At 40.2% G+C, this 16,454-nt stretch overlaps 1 protein-coding gene across 2 annotated transcripts in view; it reads left to right on the top strand.

The window, feature by feature from the left end:
- Positions 1-16,148, top strand: part of LOC105465923 (leucine rich repeat containing 31) — a 113,380-nt gene extending 97,232 nt beyond the window's left edge. Inside the window, exons 7-10 of one of the 2 annotated variants that reach the window (XM_011714571.3) lie at positions 1,994-2,071; positions 2,205-2,372; positions 5,916-6,083; positions 14,004-16,148. In XM_011714571.3, the coding sequence (XP_011712873.1) occupies positions 1,994-2,071; positions 2,205-2,372; positions 5,916-6,083; positions 14,004-14,335 (746 nt within the window). In that variant the 3' untranslated portion in view covers positions 14,336-16,148. The remainder of the gene's footprint in view (positions 1-1,993; positions 2,072-2,204; positions 2,373-5,915; positions 6,084-14,003) is intronic. The other variant, XM_071091219.1, reaches the window with a different exon arrangement.
- Positions 16,149-16,454: the final 306 nt, after the last annotated feature.

Here is a 16,454-nt window from a genome sequence, read left to right as displayed (position 1 = left end):
TGTAATTACAACATGTAATATATAAATGCAATTTCCCATAACAAACAGAGCAAGCATAGCCTTGAGATTAAGGGTTTTATCCCGTCTGTGGCCTCAGTAAGCCTTCAGTGTACATCCAGAATCTGACCATGGCTCACCATCTAGACCTCCACTACCCTGGTCCAAGCAACGATTATCTTTTGCTTAGATTATTGCAAGAGCCCAAATGGTCTCCCTGTCCTCTATCGCTCTGACTTCATTCACTCCCCCTCCTCCTCACTGACTCCACCCGTGCCACGGCCCTTGCTGATTCTCAGACATGCCAGGCATGCTCTGGCCTTGGGCCCTTTGCCCATGCTCTCTCCTTCCAGGTCATGGGCAAGTCCAGGCTAGAGGTGTCTCGTTTAGCATCTCCCCACTGCTCAAGCACAGGCACCTGCACATGATTGGCACCAAGTAAATGCATGTTGAATATGTGAATGAATGAAGAATGAGTGCACAATGAGAATACAAGTAAGTTTTTGGTTGTTTATAGTACAATTTGGGGAGGAAGACCGTAAGATAGGTTTCTAGGTCTCACACATCTATCTTTTTAAACCGCTAAATTATCTCTCAGACTCTTCTCTCAATATTTGGGAAAATGAGAAGAGTTCAAGGCGTTCATGAAGATTTAAAAATGACAAAATAATCCCTTTTTGAGCTTTGCATGGAGCATTATGAGTTCTTACCATTCCCTTTACTTATCATAGCCTGAGCGTCATACCTAGGAAGACCTTCATGAGTTATCAGCCCGCCAGATTCCCTTGGTACAACTAAATAACATGAATACCACATCTCATTTTGTTACTCAGTGCTGGAGGACCTCAATCGTTCCCACTGGTATAATGGAAGACTAGGCTTTCCTTACCTAGGTTCACAGCCACTGACATGGGTGAATGGCCCTGGAAAACTAATAATAATTTGATAAGTGTAATGAATTGCATTGTTCTCCTTCTGCTTAATTTTGAAAAGATGGAAATGAAAATACATCCTGCTTTATACTTTATGCCGTTAAATAATTGAACATTCTTTTATCTGATCATTGTAAATCGCTCCAAAGAATTGGAATTATAGATCCTTTAAGCAGTAACTACTGATGAATCCTCTAATGGTGTGGGACACTGTGCCAGGGGCTGCAGAAAATCCCAGCTATCAGGGAACTTCGGTATGGCAGGGGCAGGAGTAAACCAACACATATTCAAACTGCATGGCGAAATATAAAGTGCTGAGGGGGTTGGAAGAAGGAGAAATAGTTACACCTGTTGACTTTACAAGTGTCTGCCTGCCTTCCCTGCCTTTCCCCTTTCTTTCCCCGACCTCTCTCCCTCCTCCCACAAACATTTATACCTCTGATGTTTCAGGTACTGATCCTCATTCTGGGAGTGAGATAGTTTCTATAACACAGAGCTTGCCTTCAGTGAGGGAAGACAGAAAACAAATATATTAACAAGAAAATATCACATAATGCTGGGTGCTGTGAAAATAAAATATGGTGATGTGATAGTGACCAAGGGGTTACTTTGGTGTGGGTGACCCTGGAAGGCTTCGAGGAGGTGAGCCAGCCTTGTAGAGATCCAGCATACTGCATTTTCTGCCTTGGTAAGAGTTGGGGCAAAGGCCGGAAAAGCAGGCAAAAGATAGTGAACCGGGGTAATTCCTAGCCGGGCCCCTCAGGACCCAGTGTGGTTACCAACAAGTGTCTGTTCTGATTGCTGTTTTCATTGCCTTACTGGTACTTACATTCTGAGAAAAGAATTATAATTTCAAACATTAATTGAGCAGTTAGTATGTGCCAGGCATTATACCAAGTACTTTATCTTTACCAAGTCACTTTACCTTCCCAATGACCACCGAAATAGAGAAGACTAAGAGCTCTAGAGTTGAGAATGCTAAGGTTCAGAGAGGTTAATTAACTTGTCCAAAATCACACAGTTCTTTAGTAGCAGATCCAAGATCTAGTTCTCTGTCTCCACAGCCTTTGCTCTTCTAGCCTGGAAAGGAGCTTGGAAGCAAGAAAGCCCAAGCAGCATGCTGGGAAGATGGCTGGTTTGCGGTGTGTAAGGGAGGGAGGGTCGGGTTGGGGAGAGCTGTATTGACTGACAGATTAAACAGAGTGTGGGAACCAAACACCCGGAAGACTCTGTGAGATGGTGCCTAAAACATGTCACTGCTGATATTTTTAACAGCCCAGGTCATTCCTTTACTCTCAAATCTTCAAGAACTGGATTTATCAGCCAACAAAAAGATGGGCAATTCTTCTGAAAACTTACTCAGCAGGCTCCGATTTTTACCAGCATTGAAGTCGTTAGTTATCAACAACTGTGCTTTGGAGAGTGAGACTTTTACAGCTCTCGGTAAGAGATTTCCCAGATCCCTGCAGGAGCCATGCAATATGTGAGAGGGAGACCTCTTTTTCTCTGCATTTCATTCCAAGGTTCAGCCAAATTTGTGAAGTACTAATTTGTCTTCTTTTCAGGACATATGCCTTCTTAAAAGTGACCTTCTGAAAGTCCAAAAAAAATGATTCTAGTATGTGCAGGGTTTTTTGTTGTTGTTGTTGTTTGTATTTTGAGACAGAGTGTCACCCAGGCTGGAGTGCAGTGGCGTGATCTTGGCTCACTGCAGCCTCTGCTTCCCAGGTTTAAGCGATTCTCCTGCCTCAGCCTCACGAGTAGCTGGGATCACAGACAGGTGCACGTCACCACACCCGACTAATTTTTGTATTTTTAGTAGAGACAGGGTTTCACCATGTTGTCCAGCCTGGTCTCAAACTCCTGACTTCAAGTGATCCACCCTCCTGGGCCTTCCAAAGTGCTGGGGTTATAGGTGTGAGCCACCGTGCCTGGCCATGGTATGTGCAGATTTAGCATTTAAAATTTAATGTGTGTACAACCAACCTGGGACCACCACATCCATGGTAACTTGTAATTTTGCGGAGGTGTCAGTATGAGTTGGGATTGCTGTGGATCTGATAGGAAAGTAAGCCATTTACTAGAGTGTGAGCCTAGCTAACTGCCAAGCAATCACTCCCCACAGGATTTATATGCTCCCTTAGGAATCTGTGTATGCCTTAAGGTCACGGATGTGCCCCAGCCTACATCAGGAGCCTACTGAATCTGAAAGTTGGTGACAAAGTTTCCATTTGATGACAAGTGCAGTGTCAGCAAGTAAAGGGAGGTGGTGTTGGGGACCGCGGCACTGTGTGCACAAACTACTGGCTCCCTGGGTGATCGATTTGGAGAAGTGCTACCAAGTGTCTTTGTTTCACAATACCTCCCCTTACTTGCTGACATTGCACTTGTCACCAAATGGGCAGAACTTAACAACAGACATTTATAGAGCATATCCTATGTGCCAGGCCCCTTTCCAAGAACTTTACATGCATTCACCAATTTAACTCTTACAACTGTATAAGGCATGTGCCGTTGTTCCATTTTATATTTTGCAGACAAGGAAACGGAGGCACAGAGATGTTAAGTACATGAGGTAACCCTAGGTCATAAGAGCCAGAGCCAGGATTTGATTTAAGGCAGTCTAATTCCAGATGTTTTGGAGACAGAAAATGTACCATACTCTTCCCCACAGAATAACTGTAATCAGTTTGAGGAAGCTCACAGGCACCCCTTCAAGCATATCTGTAGACTCTCTGATGGGTCCATGGGCCCTAGAACAGCAGGGCTGAAAGCTACCTATCCTGGGACTTTTCCCCATCCAGAGATGTGGACGATGAGATGAATGATGCTGAGGGAGCGCTGGGAGGAGGGCATGGTGAGGACCAAGTCTATGGGAGCTGAGCAAAATACTCGGGCTGAGCAAAATACTCGGGCTGAGCAAAATACTCGGGCTGAGCAAAATACTCGGGCTGAACAAAATACTCAGGCTGAAAAGGAGGGCAAGAATGCCCTAAATATAGTGTTCTTCAAATTTGGGGGTAAATAACATGCATTTATTTTTATTAATGTATAATAATAGCTACTCATTTTTATGAATTTAATGCATTTATTTCATTAATAATACTCCTTGTCTGGTTGACAGTACAATTCATTTTTAAGGAAGTGCCAACTGATAAAGAAAAAACACTGGTGAGAGGGTTAGAGAGAAGGACTCTGTTTTTAGCATTATCCAGGAAGCACACAAATCCAACAACTCCAGCCACATGTATGGGGGCAAAAAAGAGTTAACATAGCAGGCCTGATGCTGCTATCCCTGGAAAGGCCTACTGTCAACCAGAAAGACCAACCCTTAGCTGATATCCCAGAACTTGGAATCTGGGGGTGTTCGTACCATTTCCTAACTGATAAGGGTGGTTTACTATGCCTAACCTGTTTGCACAAACAACATGGTTTATGCTGAACATGAGCTTTTCTTTTGTGAGCATGGAATTTTGGTATATGCTGGGTAGAGGGTACCTAGATGACTGACCTCCAGTAAAGAACTGTGAACTTGGGCCAGGTGCAGTGGCTCACACCTGTAATCCCAGTACTTTGGGAGGGTCTTGCTTTGCTGCCCAGGCTGGAGTGCAGTGGCACTATCGTGGCTCACTGTAGCCTTGATCTCCTGGGCTTAAGCGATCATGCCATCTCAGCCTCCCCAGTAGCTGAGTCTACAGGAACGTGACACCACACCTGGCTAATTTTTGTATTTTTGGTAGAGATGGAGTTTTACCATGTTGCCCAGTCTGGAAAAATATGTTTTTTTAAAGGAACTGTAGCCATTAGAAGGCACAGCTGTTTCTAATTCTAGCTGCACAATCAATGAATCATGATCAATTAGGTATCACACTAAATTATATCATCTGACATAAATCTACGATTCAATTTGAATTAAGCAAATGAAGCAAATATATATTTCCCTACATTACTTTTAGAAGAAAAAGTTCCATTTCTCCTTAATGTAGATCTCTGTACCATGAATAAGGGATTTTCTTACTAGATATTATAAAAGAATGTATATTTTCCCCTTGAACACATTATTCTCTAGAAGGAAGGCAGAATAGTTTAAAGTACAATTAACTTGGGAATAAGATATTCTGGTTAATTTTAACTTTGGGGGCAATTGAGAATTAAGCAGAAAATCTTTTACTTTTCTTGAAAGCTCTTTCCAAAATACATTAGTTGCCTTCCTTGCCTGCATTTATTGCAGTGAAGTAAACACAAATAGGTTTTGGTATTTCAGACTCTTAGGGAGACTTGACCCTCTCTCAATCTCAGCAGTGACTGTGCAGTGGAATATGTACCAACCAACCAGGACACATTCTGAAATCTTGACTAGCCGTCCAAGTACTTTGCCTCTTTCTCCTTCCTACATGTGAAATGAAGGAAAGAAACCCCAGTTGGACAGTGAATTCCAATTTATCAAGTTTTGCTTTGCTAAAGTTTCCAATATTTCCCCAAATAAAAACAGACAACAGGCTGGGTGTGGTGGCTCACGCCTGTAATCCCAGCACTTCGGGAGTCCAAGGCTAGTGGATCCCGAGTCAGGAGATCCAGACCATCCTGGCCAACATGGCGAAACCCTGTCTCTGTTAAAATACAAAAATAATTAGCTGAGTATGGTGGTGCACACATGTAGTCCCAGCTGCTTGAGAGGCTGAGGCAGGGGAATCACTTGAACCCAGGAGGTGGAGGTTGCAGTGAGCCAAGATTGTGCCACTGCACTCCAGCCTGGTGACAGAGCAAGACTCAGTCTCAAAACAAAACAAACAACAACAACAACAACAAAAAAAAACAGACAACATAAATTGAGGCCATAAATTTAAGGCAGAAGAAAATGGCCTCTACAACTTTCTCAACCCCAGTTATATTAATGTGTTGTCCTAGACCAGTTTCCTCAAATCCAAAGCTTATGATCTGTAAGAAAACCTAAATTACTGCTGTTCTTATCGTTACCACTTTTAGCTGAAACCTCTGTTCACCTCTCTGCTCTGGAAGTATTCAACCTTTCTTGGAACAAGTGTGTTGGTGGCAACTTGAAGCTACTTCTGGAAACACTAAAGCTTTCCATGTCTCTTCGAGTGCTGAGGCTGAGCAGCTGTTCCCTGGTGACAGAGGATGTGGTTCTCCTGGGTGTGTATCTACTTGTTCCCAAGCGGTCTTGGCACACAGAGCAGAGGGTGCCGCTCCTGCAAAGCACCGGGTGGGGAGGTGGGGGAGGCACTAGACTTGGGGTGAAGCCCTCTGTGCAGATTACTTTCTCCCTAATATCTCCCGAGAGTTCTAATTAAAATGAACAAAGGCAATTCTAAAACCACATGACAGTGGGGGGTGTTTCCTAAAAGGATATGGATTTAGATAGGTGGGGCGGTTCCTGAAAGGCAAACAGCTGTTCCACACCTCCCTGGTCCGTGAGTTTTCCCACTTCAGACATCTACATCTCACCCATCCCCATGGTTCCAGCACTAATACTTAACTTTTCCTTTAACTTAACTAATACTTCCTTTCCTTAGTATTAAAGTTAAAATACTTAACTTTAAATTGACTCTTTAATTTAAATGCTTTTATTTAAACAAGAAGCTGATTATCACTGTAACTGAAATGCGGGTATCACTTCTCATAGATATTAGACTGCTGATGGCTTTGATTAGAGACTCCTCTCTATTAGAAAAAGATGAAAGAGGTTAAAGGCATACTGTAGTAACAATCTGACCCTTTTTCCACGTCAGTCTAGAAAGATGGAAAGATAATTGAATAAGGAATAACTTTTGCACTGTGGGATTGAGGCTACCCAAATATTCCCTAAAATCATTCTATGTGGCCAGGCGTGGTGGCTCATGCCTGTAATCCCAAGACTTTGGGAGGCCAAGGCTGGCGGATCACTTGAGGTCGGGAGTTCAAGACCAGCCTGACCAACATGGAGAAACCCCATCTCTACTAAAAATACAAAATTAGCAGGGCATGGTGGTGCATGCCTGTAATCCCAGCTACTCGGGAGGCTGAGGCAGGAGAATCGCTTGAACCTGGGAGGCAGAGGTTGCGGTGAGCCAAGATTGCATCATTGCACTCCAGTCTGGGCAACAGGAGTGAAACTCCTTCTCAAAAAACAACGACAACAACAACTCATTCTGTTTCCACTTTCCCATTATAAAACAATGAACCAGAGAGTACTCCCTCTGTCTCCCATCTAGCCTTGTCCTCACACTCTAATCACTATTCAGCCATCAACTGCCAGAATTCCAAAGCAATGAGCACGCCTCCAAATGAAGGGTCAGAACAGTCACTCCAAGTAGTTGTATGTGTGTTTTCAGTGTATACACTAGTCAGTTTTGCTATGACATGGCACATGGGCCTAAAAATCATGTGTTATGCAAGAATTATTCAGTAATAACCACAGGACCTATGGTTGGAAGCACCACACTCAAACACTTCATCAGTGGCATATTTTAAAAAACAGAAGCTATGAAAAATAGCAATACAGTTTTACATATTAAATAGTTAAGAAATGAGCAAATATTAGACTTTCCCCTGAGAAAGACCTGAAGTTTGTCTGTGGAAGTGGCCTGTCCACACTTCAGTTGGTGGAAAGAGGCTGTGTGGATAGATGAGGGTTGTTGTCTTCATGAGGTGTGTGCATGTCTACATTTTCTCTCTTTCTCTCTTTCTTCCTTTCTTTCTTTCTTTCTTTCTTTCTTTCTTTCTTTCTTTCTTTCTTTCTTTCTTTCTTTCTTTCTCTTTCTTTCTTTCTTTCTTTCTTTCTTTCTTTCTTTCTCTTTCTTTCTTTCTTTCTTTCTTTCTTTCTTTCTTTCTTTCTTTCTTTCTTTCTTTCTTTCTTTCTTTCTTTCTTTCTTTCTTTCTTTCTTTCTTTCTTTCTTTCTTTCTTTCTTTCTTTCTTTCTTTCTTTCTTTCTTTCTTTCTTTCTTTCTTTCTTTCTTTCTTTCTTTCACAGAGTTTCACTCTGTCACCCAGGCTGGAGTGCAGTGGCATGATCTTGGCTCACTGCAACCTCCACCTGCCAGATTCAAGAGATTCTCCTGCCTCAGGCTCCCGAGTAGCTGGGATTACAGGCGCCTACCACCACGCCTGGCTAATTTTTGTGTTTTTGGTAGAGACGGGGTTTCACCATGTTAGCCAGGCTGGTCTCGAACTCCTGACCTCAGGTGATCCACCTGCCTCGACCTCCCAAAGTACTGGGATTACAGGCATGAGCCACCGTGCCCAGGCTGTTTATTTCTATATGTAGCTCAATTCAGCTGGGGACAGTCTTATATGTTCACCTAGTGTTTCCTGTGGACAAATCGTGCATAATGCAAACAAGAAATTTGCATTATGCTCAAATTGTTTCCTGACATTTCAGTCTCATTGAAATAAACTTGTATTTTCAAAACAAGTGTTATAGCAAAAATGATTGTAATTAGAAGATGGGACAAAACATTATGATTTTAATTTGCATTTCCCTAATGACCAGTGATGTCAAACACCTTTTTATGTGTGTATTTTCATTTTTTAGCTCCTTTGGTGAAATGTCTGTTCTAAATCTCTTGCCTAATTTTAAAAATTGGATTGTTTGTTTTCTTGTTGATGAGTTTGGAGAGTTTTTTAGATTTTTCTGAATACAAGTAAGTCCTTTATCAGAAACATAATTTGCTATTATTTTCTCTGGGTCTGTCCCACTGGCTTTTTCATTCTCTTAATAGTGTTTGTTTTGCAGAGCAAAGCTTTCAGTTTTAATAAAGATCTATCAATTTGTTAATTTGATGAACTTTTTGTATTGCGTCTGAGAGTGTTTTGCAAATCTAAGTTCTCAAAATTTTTTTCCATATTTTTTCTTGAAGCTTTGTATTTGCCTTTTGTATTTTGACCTATTATCTATTTTGAGTTCATTTTTATACAAGGTATGAGGTATGGGTAGAGATTAATGTGTCTGCATGTCACTGTCCAATTATTGGAGTGCCATTAGTTGAAAAGACTATCCATTCTTCATTGATTTGCCTTTATATTTTTGTCAAAAATCAATTGACCATATTTGTGATGGCCTACTTCTGATCTCTCAATTCTGTTCCATTGATCTCTGTGTCTCTTATTTTACCAATATCACGCTGTTTTGATTGTTGAAACTTCATAGTAAGTCTTGAAGTAGTATAAGTATTCTTTGTTCTTTTTCAAAATTGTTTTGGTTATTCTAGTTACTTGGCATTTCCATATAGAGCTAGCATCAGATTGTCAATATCTATTTTAAAAATCCATCGGGAAATTTGATTGGGATTATATTGAATTTATAGATCAATTCAGGGAGAAATGACATCTTAACAATATTGAGTATTCCAATCCATGAACACAGTCTATCTCTGTATTTAAGTACTCTTTGATTTCTTTCACTGGTGTTTTATAGTTTTTATATTTTGTTAAATTTGTATCTGAGTATTTAATTTTTGTGCTCTTATAAAAGATACTGTTTAATTTTAGATTCCCAATGTTATTGCTAGTATATGGATACACAATTGATTTTTGTATGACATTTTACTGCAACCTTGCTAAACTCATTTGTTAGCTGTAGGATATTTTTAGTAGATTCTGTAGTATTTTCTATATAGACAATCATATCATCTATGATTACAGACAGCTTTTTTTTTTTTTTTTTTTTTTGAGATGGAGTCTCATTCTGTCGCCAGGCTGAAGTACAGTGGCGCCATCTCGGCTCACCACAACTTCTGACTCTTGAGTTCAAGCGATTCTCCTGCCTCAGCTTCCTGAGTAACTGGAACTACAGACACTCGCCACCACCCCCAGCTAGTTTTTCTATTTTTAGTAGAGACGGGGGTTCACCATGTTGGCCAGGATAGTCTCGATCTCCTGACCTCGTGATCTGCCCGCCTCGGCCTCCCAAGGTGCTGGGATTACAGACAACTGCACCCGGCCTAGAGACAGTTTTATGTCTTTATCTCCACTGCGTATCTTTTATTTCTTTTTCTTGGTTATTTAGCTGGCTAGGATTTCCAATAGATGTTGAACGAGATGAGAGCAGACATTCTTGCCTTGCTTCCAGTCTTAGTCCCCTAAGCTGAGGGGGAAAGCATTCCATTTTTCACTATTAAGTATGACGTTAGCTATAGGTTTTTTTGTAGCTACCCTTTATCAGGCTAAGGAATCCTAATTTGCTAAGAGTTCTTATAATGAATTTTGTCAGATTATTTTTCTGCATCTATTGAGATGAGCATTTAAAAAACTTTATAGTTCATTAATATCATGAATAATAATATTAATAATAACTAATAATAATAATTAATAATATTAAGTGATTTTTAAATGTTAAATCATCCTGGTCATGATCATTATGTATTATCTTGTTTATATAGCATTGGGTGTTATCTGCTAATATTCTTTTGAGGATATTTGTGCCTGTGTTCACAAGGGATAACAGCCTACTGGTTTTCTTAAAATGTCTTTGGCTTTGTTATGAGGGTATAGGTAGCCTCATACAATGAGTTGGAAAGTGTTCCTTCCTCTTTTATTTTCCAGAAAGATTGGGTAAAATTGGTATTATTTCTTCCTCAACTGTTTCACAGAATTCACCACTGAAGCCATCTAAACTTGGAATTTTCTTTGTGGGATATTTTAAATTACCAATTCAATTTTAAAAATAGAGATAGAAAAAAAATAGAGCTAGGACTATTCCAGTTGTCTATTTCTTCTTTAAGTTTTGATAGTGTCTTTTAAGGAGTTGGCCCATTTCATCTAGGTTGTTGAATTTATGGAATTAAAGTTGTTTCCTTATTATCCTTTTACTGCCCATAGTGATACCTCCTGTCTCATTCCTGATATTGGTCAGTTGTGTTTCTATCTCTTTGTTCTTGGCTAGTGTGACCAAAGGTATTTGTTTTCTGTTGCTGTGTAACATGTTAATTTGTGGATTAAAACAATATCCATGTATTTGTTCACAGTTCTTTTTAAAAGCTTATATAAATGTAAGGGGCACCAGTGCAGTTTTCTTCCATGGGTATATTGTAGTGGTGAAGTATGAGGTGCTGATGTAACCATCACCCGAATGAATAATGCGGGAAGTAATTTCCCATCCCTCACCCGGCTCACAGTTCTGTAGGTAAGAAGTCTGGCACAGCTTGTGTTGGTTCTCTGTGTAGGGTATTACAACACTGAAATCAAGGTGTCAGCCAGGCTGAGTTCTCATCTGAAGGCTCTAGGAATAAATCCACTTTCAAGCTCATTTTTGTTGTCAGAGTCTAGGACCTTGCAGCTGTAGGACTGAGGGTCCTCTTTTCTTGCTAACTCTCAGCTGGAGCCTGCTCTCAGCTACTAGAGGCCAGCCACATTCCTTGATACATGGCCCCTCATTTGCAAGCCTGGAGTGGATTGTCCGTGCCTCTTACACTTTAAATCTCTCTGACTTCTGTGTCTTCCTTCCTCTTCTGCCACCAGTAGGAGGAAATTCTCTCTGCTTTCAAAGGGCTCCTCAGATTGGGTTAACTCCATATGGATAATCTCCCTTTCTTAAAGTCGGGTGTGCCATATAGCCTAAGCTAATTCTGGGAGCAAAATCTATCACATTCAGTCCTGGGGACACAATGGAAACCTTAAGGTGGCTATTTAGAGTTCTGACTATCACAAGGGTTTATTGATGTTGTGAGTCTTCTAAAAAATAAGCTTTTGATTTTCATTTATTTATTTTTCTGAATTAGACACCATTAAATATATTTAAATTATTTTATTTAATGTTTATGATTAAAATTTGCTTCTTCAATTAGGTTTTTTTTTTTTTTTTGAGACGGAGTCTCGCTCTGTCACCCAGGCTGGAGTGCAGTGGCACAGTCTTGGATCACTGCAAGCTCCACCTCCCGGGTTCAAGCCATTCTCCTGCCTTAGCCTCCCAAGTAGCTGGGACTACAGGTGCCCACCACTATGCCTGGCTAATTTTTGTGTGTGTGTGTATTTTTAGTAGAGACAGGGTTTCACTGTGTTAGCCAGGATGGTCTTGATCTCCTGACCTCGTGATCCGCCCGTTTTGGCCTCCCAAAGTGCTGGGATTATAGGCATGAGCCACCACACCAGGCCTCAATTAGGTCTTTTTTATTTTTGTCTGCATCAAATTTTATTTGCCATGTCTTCAGCTATCGTATATATTTTTTTAATCTTTACTGACAGTTTTTTCTCAGGTCAAATTTATACTTTTACATTTCATCAGGGTATATATTCCTTCTTTGAATTTTTAGTCAATAACAAGTATTACAGGTCAGGAGTGGTGGCTCACACCCGTAATCCCAGCATTTGGGGAGGATGAGGTGGGTGGATCACCTGAGGTCAGGAGTTTGAGACCAGCTTGGCCAACATGGTGAAACCCTGTCTCTAATAAAAGTAAAAAAATTAGCTGGGCATAGTGGCAGGTGCCTGTAATCCCAGCTACTTGGAAGGCTGAGGCAGGAGGATCGCTTGAACCTGGAGGTGGAGGTTGCAGTGAGCTGAGATTGTGCCATTGCATTCCAGCCTGGACAAAGAGCAGACTCTATCTCAAAAAACGAAAACAACAACAGCAACAAAAAACAAGTATTACTATATGTGGTTTTAGCAATTGCCACTTTTATATTTTTTCTAATAGAAACATTAAAAATTTGTTAATCACTAGCTTATGCACATTTTAAAAATAATTAATGGCATTTATTTTTTCACATAGTAAACTATAAAGAGTATATCTATGGCCTATGTTTCCACTACCTAGATTTTTAAAAATGTAATAAATCTAAAATAATAAAATAGGATGAAAGAGAAAAAGCATGCACATTGTCTTTAACACTTAGTTAGGTCTTGAGAATATTGTGAGTAATGTTGCAAGACAGGAAGAGAGACACACATTGACATGGACACCTAGAGACAGAGTGCAGCTGCTGTGTGCACGGGTGGCTGAGCTCTCAAATTCACTGTGGAATGAAACTGTCGGCAAGTGAAAGTGATGGAGTTGGAACATCCTCCTTGATCAGAAAGCCATGTGTGTGAGGAAAGACTGAAAGACCAGGGCATGTTCAGTCCTAGAGGGATAAAGTTTGAGGGAGACCTGGCTGTTATCTAACACTGCAGGGCTGACATGAGGAAGAAGGAGCTGAATGTTTCAGCTGACTGATGGGGGCATGGGGTGAAAGACACCAGAAGATAGATTGGGGCCCTGTGTGAGGGCTTCCTCCTGCTAGGAGCTGCTCCATAATGCTGAGGCAAACTTGAAAGAACGGTTCAGGCAGAATTGTGATCATCAGTAGAGAGGCTGTGAAAAGGATTTCTCTCTGATTATTTATTAGGAGGTTGGATAAGGAGACTTCCAAGATCCCTTTCATCTCCAAGATTCTACACAACTCACCTGATCTCTGCAATCCATTCCTGGGTTTGGTTGAAAAGGGAAGCATATTCCATTTGCCTTGGTTATCTCTCCTGCCTCCTCTTACAGAAGTCTTTATTTCATCATTAACTTATTTATTTTCTGATCAAATAGCTCAGATTGTACATTAGTCATCATTTTTAAGTGCCATTGTAGGTAGCACCCATATAGGGAAAACTGTCATGTGTATTGGGGTCTCTAAGGTGAATTGGAAATTATCCAGGTATGTTCTGCATATGGAAAGTGCTCATTTAAATAACTGCTGGATGAATAATGACTGAATGAATGAACAATGAACAATTAAACAGTATAAGCAACAAGACTATTATTTACAAATGGTCCTTAGTTAAAGTCAATGAGCCATCACTCTTTACATTTAATTAGAGAAAGACTGTAGGAAGAGCTGGGACTCCAGTGGAGCAGAGAGCAGGAACTTGACAAAAAAATTATTGGATTGAGATTTGGAAAAAGAAAATTAAAAAGCTGTAGATGGGATGTATAGAGAGGAAATCTGTTTTTCAGATTTCAGATGTCCTGAATAAAGCTGCTAATAACAAATCATTACTAATTACTAATCTTGTCACTACTAGTCCTGGAGATAGTGTTATGGGAAATGGGAATAGCCATGGCAGACAGTATTCTTGTATGTTAGCATTTAGAGTGATTTTGTTTTCCAGCATCGGTCATACAGACGGGTCATCTGGCCAAACTGCGAAAGCTGGACCTGAGCTACAATGACAGCATCTGTGATGCAGGGTGGACCATGTTCTGCCAAAACGTGCGGTTCCTCAAAGAGTTAATCGAGCTGGATATTAGCCTTCGACCATCAAATTTTCGAGATTGTGGACAATGGTTTAGACACTTGTTATGTGCTGTGATCAAACTTCCTCAGATCACAGAGATAGGAATGAAAAGATGGATACTCCCAGCTTCACAGGAGGAAGAACTAGAATGCTTTGACCAAGATAAAAAAAGGAGCATTCACTTTGACCATGGTGGGTTTCAGTAAGCTGACTTCCCACATCATAATAAGCTACAAACCATTCTCCAAAGGAAAAGAACATGAACGAATTCCAGTGTCATGAACTGAATATCAACTTCTGGGCCATTTAATGGGACTATTACAAGAGCTTTGTAAATATATGTATATAATATCTAATATAAGCATGCCATTATTCTCTGTCTCATGAAACAAAGACGGCATTTTTCAATGGATTTGTTTTGGATATATAATTAGTTCATTTACTGTTTAGAAGCCTTGCCAAAAGCGTTTAGATTCTGGTACTGCAACTGCTTTTCTCTTGCCCAGAAATGTTGTGCCTCTTCTTTTCCTACAAGTTAAATGTTCTAAATATAAGGGTGTGCGTGAATGTGTGTGTGTGATTCTAATGTGAAAGGCACTAGCTGTCTAAGAGTTTCATGTATCATTACTATCACTATATGTATCTTAATGTGGTCTATGTAGGTTTTTATCAGAAAGTGTACCCTTCTATGGTTTATTATTTTATGTTCTGGTGCCTTTTATCTCAGATACAAACCATGAACAATAATGATAGTCACTGACATATAAATCTTACTAAAAAGTGTTTGAAAATTTAAAACTCACCGTGAAAAACACATCTTGTTAAAATACATTAAAACTTCTTTTTATTGTTTAAAAAAATTGTTAACATATTGCCTCCAGGCATTTCTTTGAAATGGAATTGGCTCATAAAACTAATTTAGTTCATTAATGACAGTTTTCGTGTTGCTCTAAACAATTTTTGAAATCTTTGATTTTCTTTTGCTAGAGAATGAAAGTCATTGCATGGCAGAGAGGTTTGTCTACACATTTCTATTCTGACATGCTCTGGTCAAATTATGTTTTGCTTTCTTCTTACTACACTAATAATTAGTATTGCAATCACTGCCTGAAAGATATGCAAATTTAAAATCAACACTATTCCAAATTAAAACGTTTTCAGGATGAGGAGGTTTTGAATGCTGTAAAGGGGATATTTTGGGTTACATCGTATGAAAGAATACCATGAATACCATAAGCATTCCCATGAATTCCGTGAGTATCTATGCATATGCAAAAACCTATGCATGAATGTTCATAGCAGCTTTGTTCACAATAGCAAAAAAACTGGAAACGATGAGTGAAAGGTTAAACAAACTGTGGGACTATGGAATACTCCTTCAGCAACAGGAAGGAACAAACCACTGATCCATGCCCCAGTTGGGTAGACTTCAAGTGGATTATGCTGAATAAAAAAGCCAATCCCAGTTACATACTGTGTGTTTCCATTTATGTGACATTCCTAAAATGACACAATTATGGATCTGGAGAACAGGTTAGGCACTGGGAGAGGAGTAGGCAGTAGGTATGGCTACAGAGGAATAGCACAAGGGAAACTTGTGGCAATGGAACAATTCTGTGTCTTGATTGTGATGGTGCCTACACAAAACTATATGTGACAAAATTGCATAGGATTACACACACACACACACACACACACACACAAATGAGTGCAATGTCAATCTTCTGGTTTTGTTATTGTGCTATAGTTATGAAAGAGGTCAGCATTGAGGGAGGCTGAGCAGTGCATGGACCTACCTAAATATTTCTTTGGAACTTCCTGTGAATCTATAGTTATTTCAGAATAAAAGGTTTAAAAGTAGACTGGCTAGGTGCAGTGGCTTATGCCTGTAATCCCAGCATTTTGGGAGGCCAAGGCGGGTAGATCACTCGATGTCAGGAGTTTGAGACCAGCCTGGCCAACACGATGAAACCCCATCTCTACCAAAGAAATATAAAAGCCAGGCATGGTGGCATGTGCTTGTAGTCCTAGCTACTCAGGAGGCTGAGGCATGAGAATTGCTGGAACCTGGGAAATGGAGGTTGCAGTGACCTAAGATTGCACCACTGTATACCAGCCTGGGCAACAGAGTGAGATCCTGTCTTAAAAAATAATTAAAAATAAATAAAAGTAGGCAAATAGTATAACGAACTCCTGTGTACTCATCACCTTATTCTACAGTTATCAGTGTATGGCCAATCTTGTTTCACTTGTACTCCTACCCACTTTCCCCTCCCCCTCCCATATTATTTAGAAGAAATTCCAAGGTGTTATATCATTTTATCT

This window comes from Macaca nemestrina, chromosome 2 (assembly GCF_043159975.1).
Source record: "Macaca nemestrina isolate mMacNem1 chromosome 2, mMacNem.hap1, whole genome shotgun sequence".
NCBI lineage: Eukaryota > Metazoa > Chordata > Mammalia > Primates > Cercopithecidae > Macaca > Macaca nemestrina.
The sequence above is the reverse complement of the archived record's forward strand: the minus strand, read 5'-3'. Positions and strand labels throughout refer to the sequence as shown.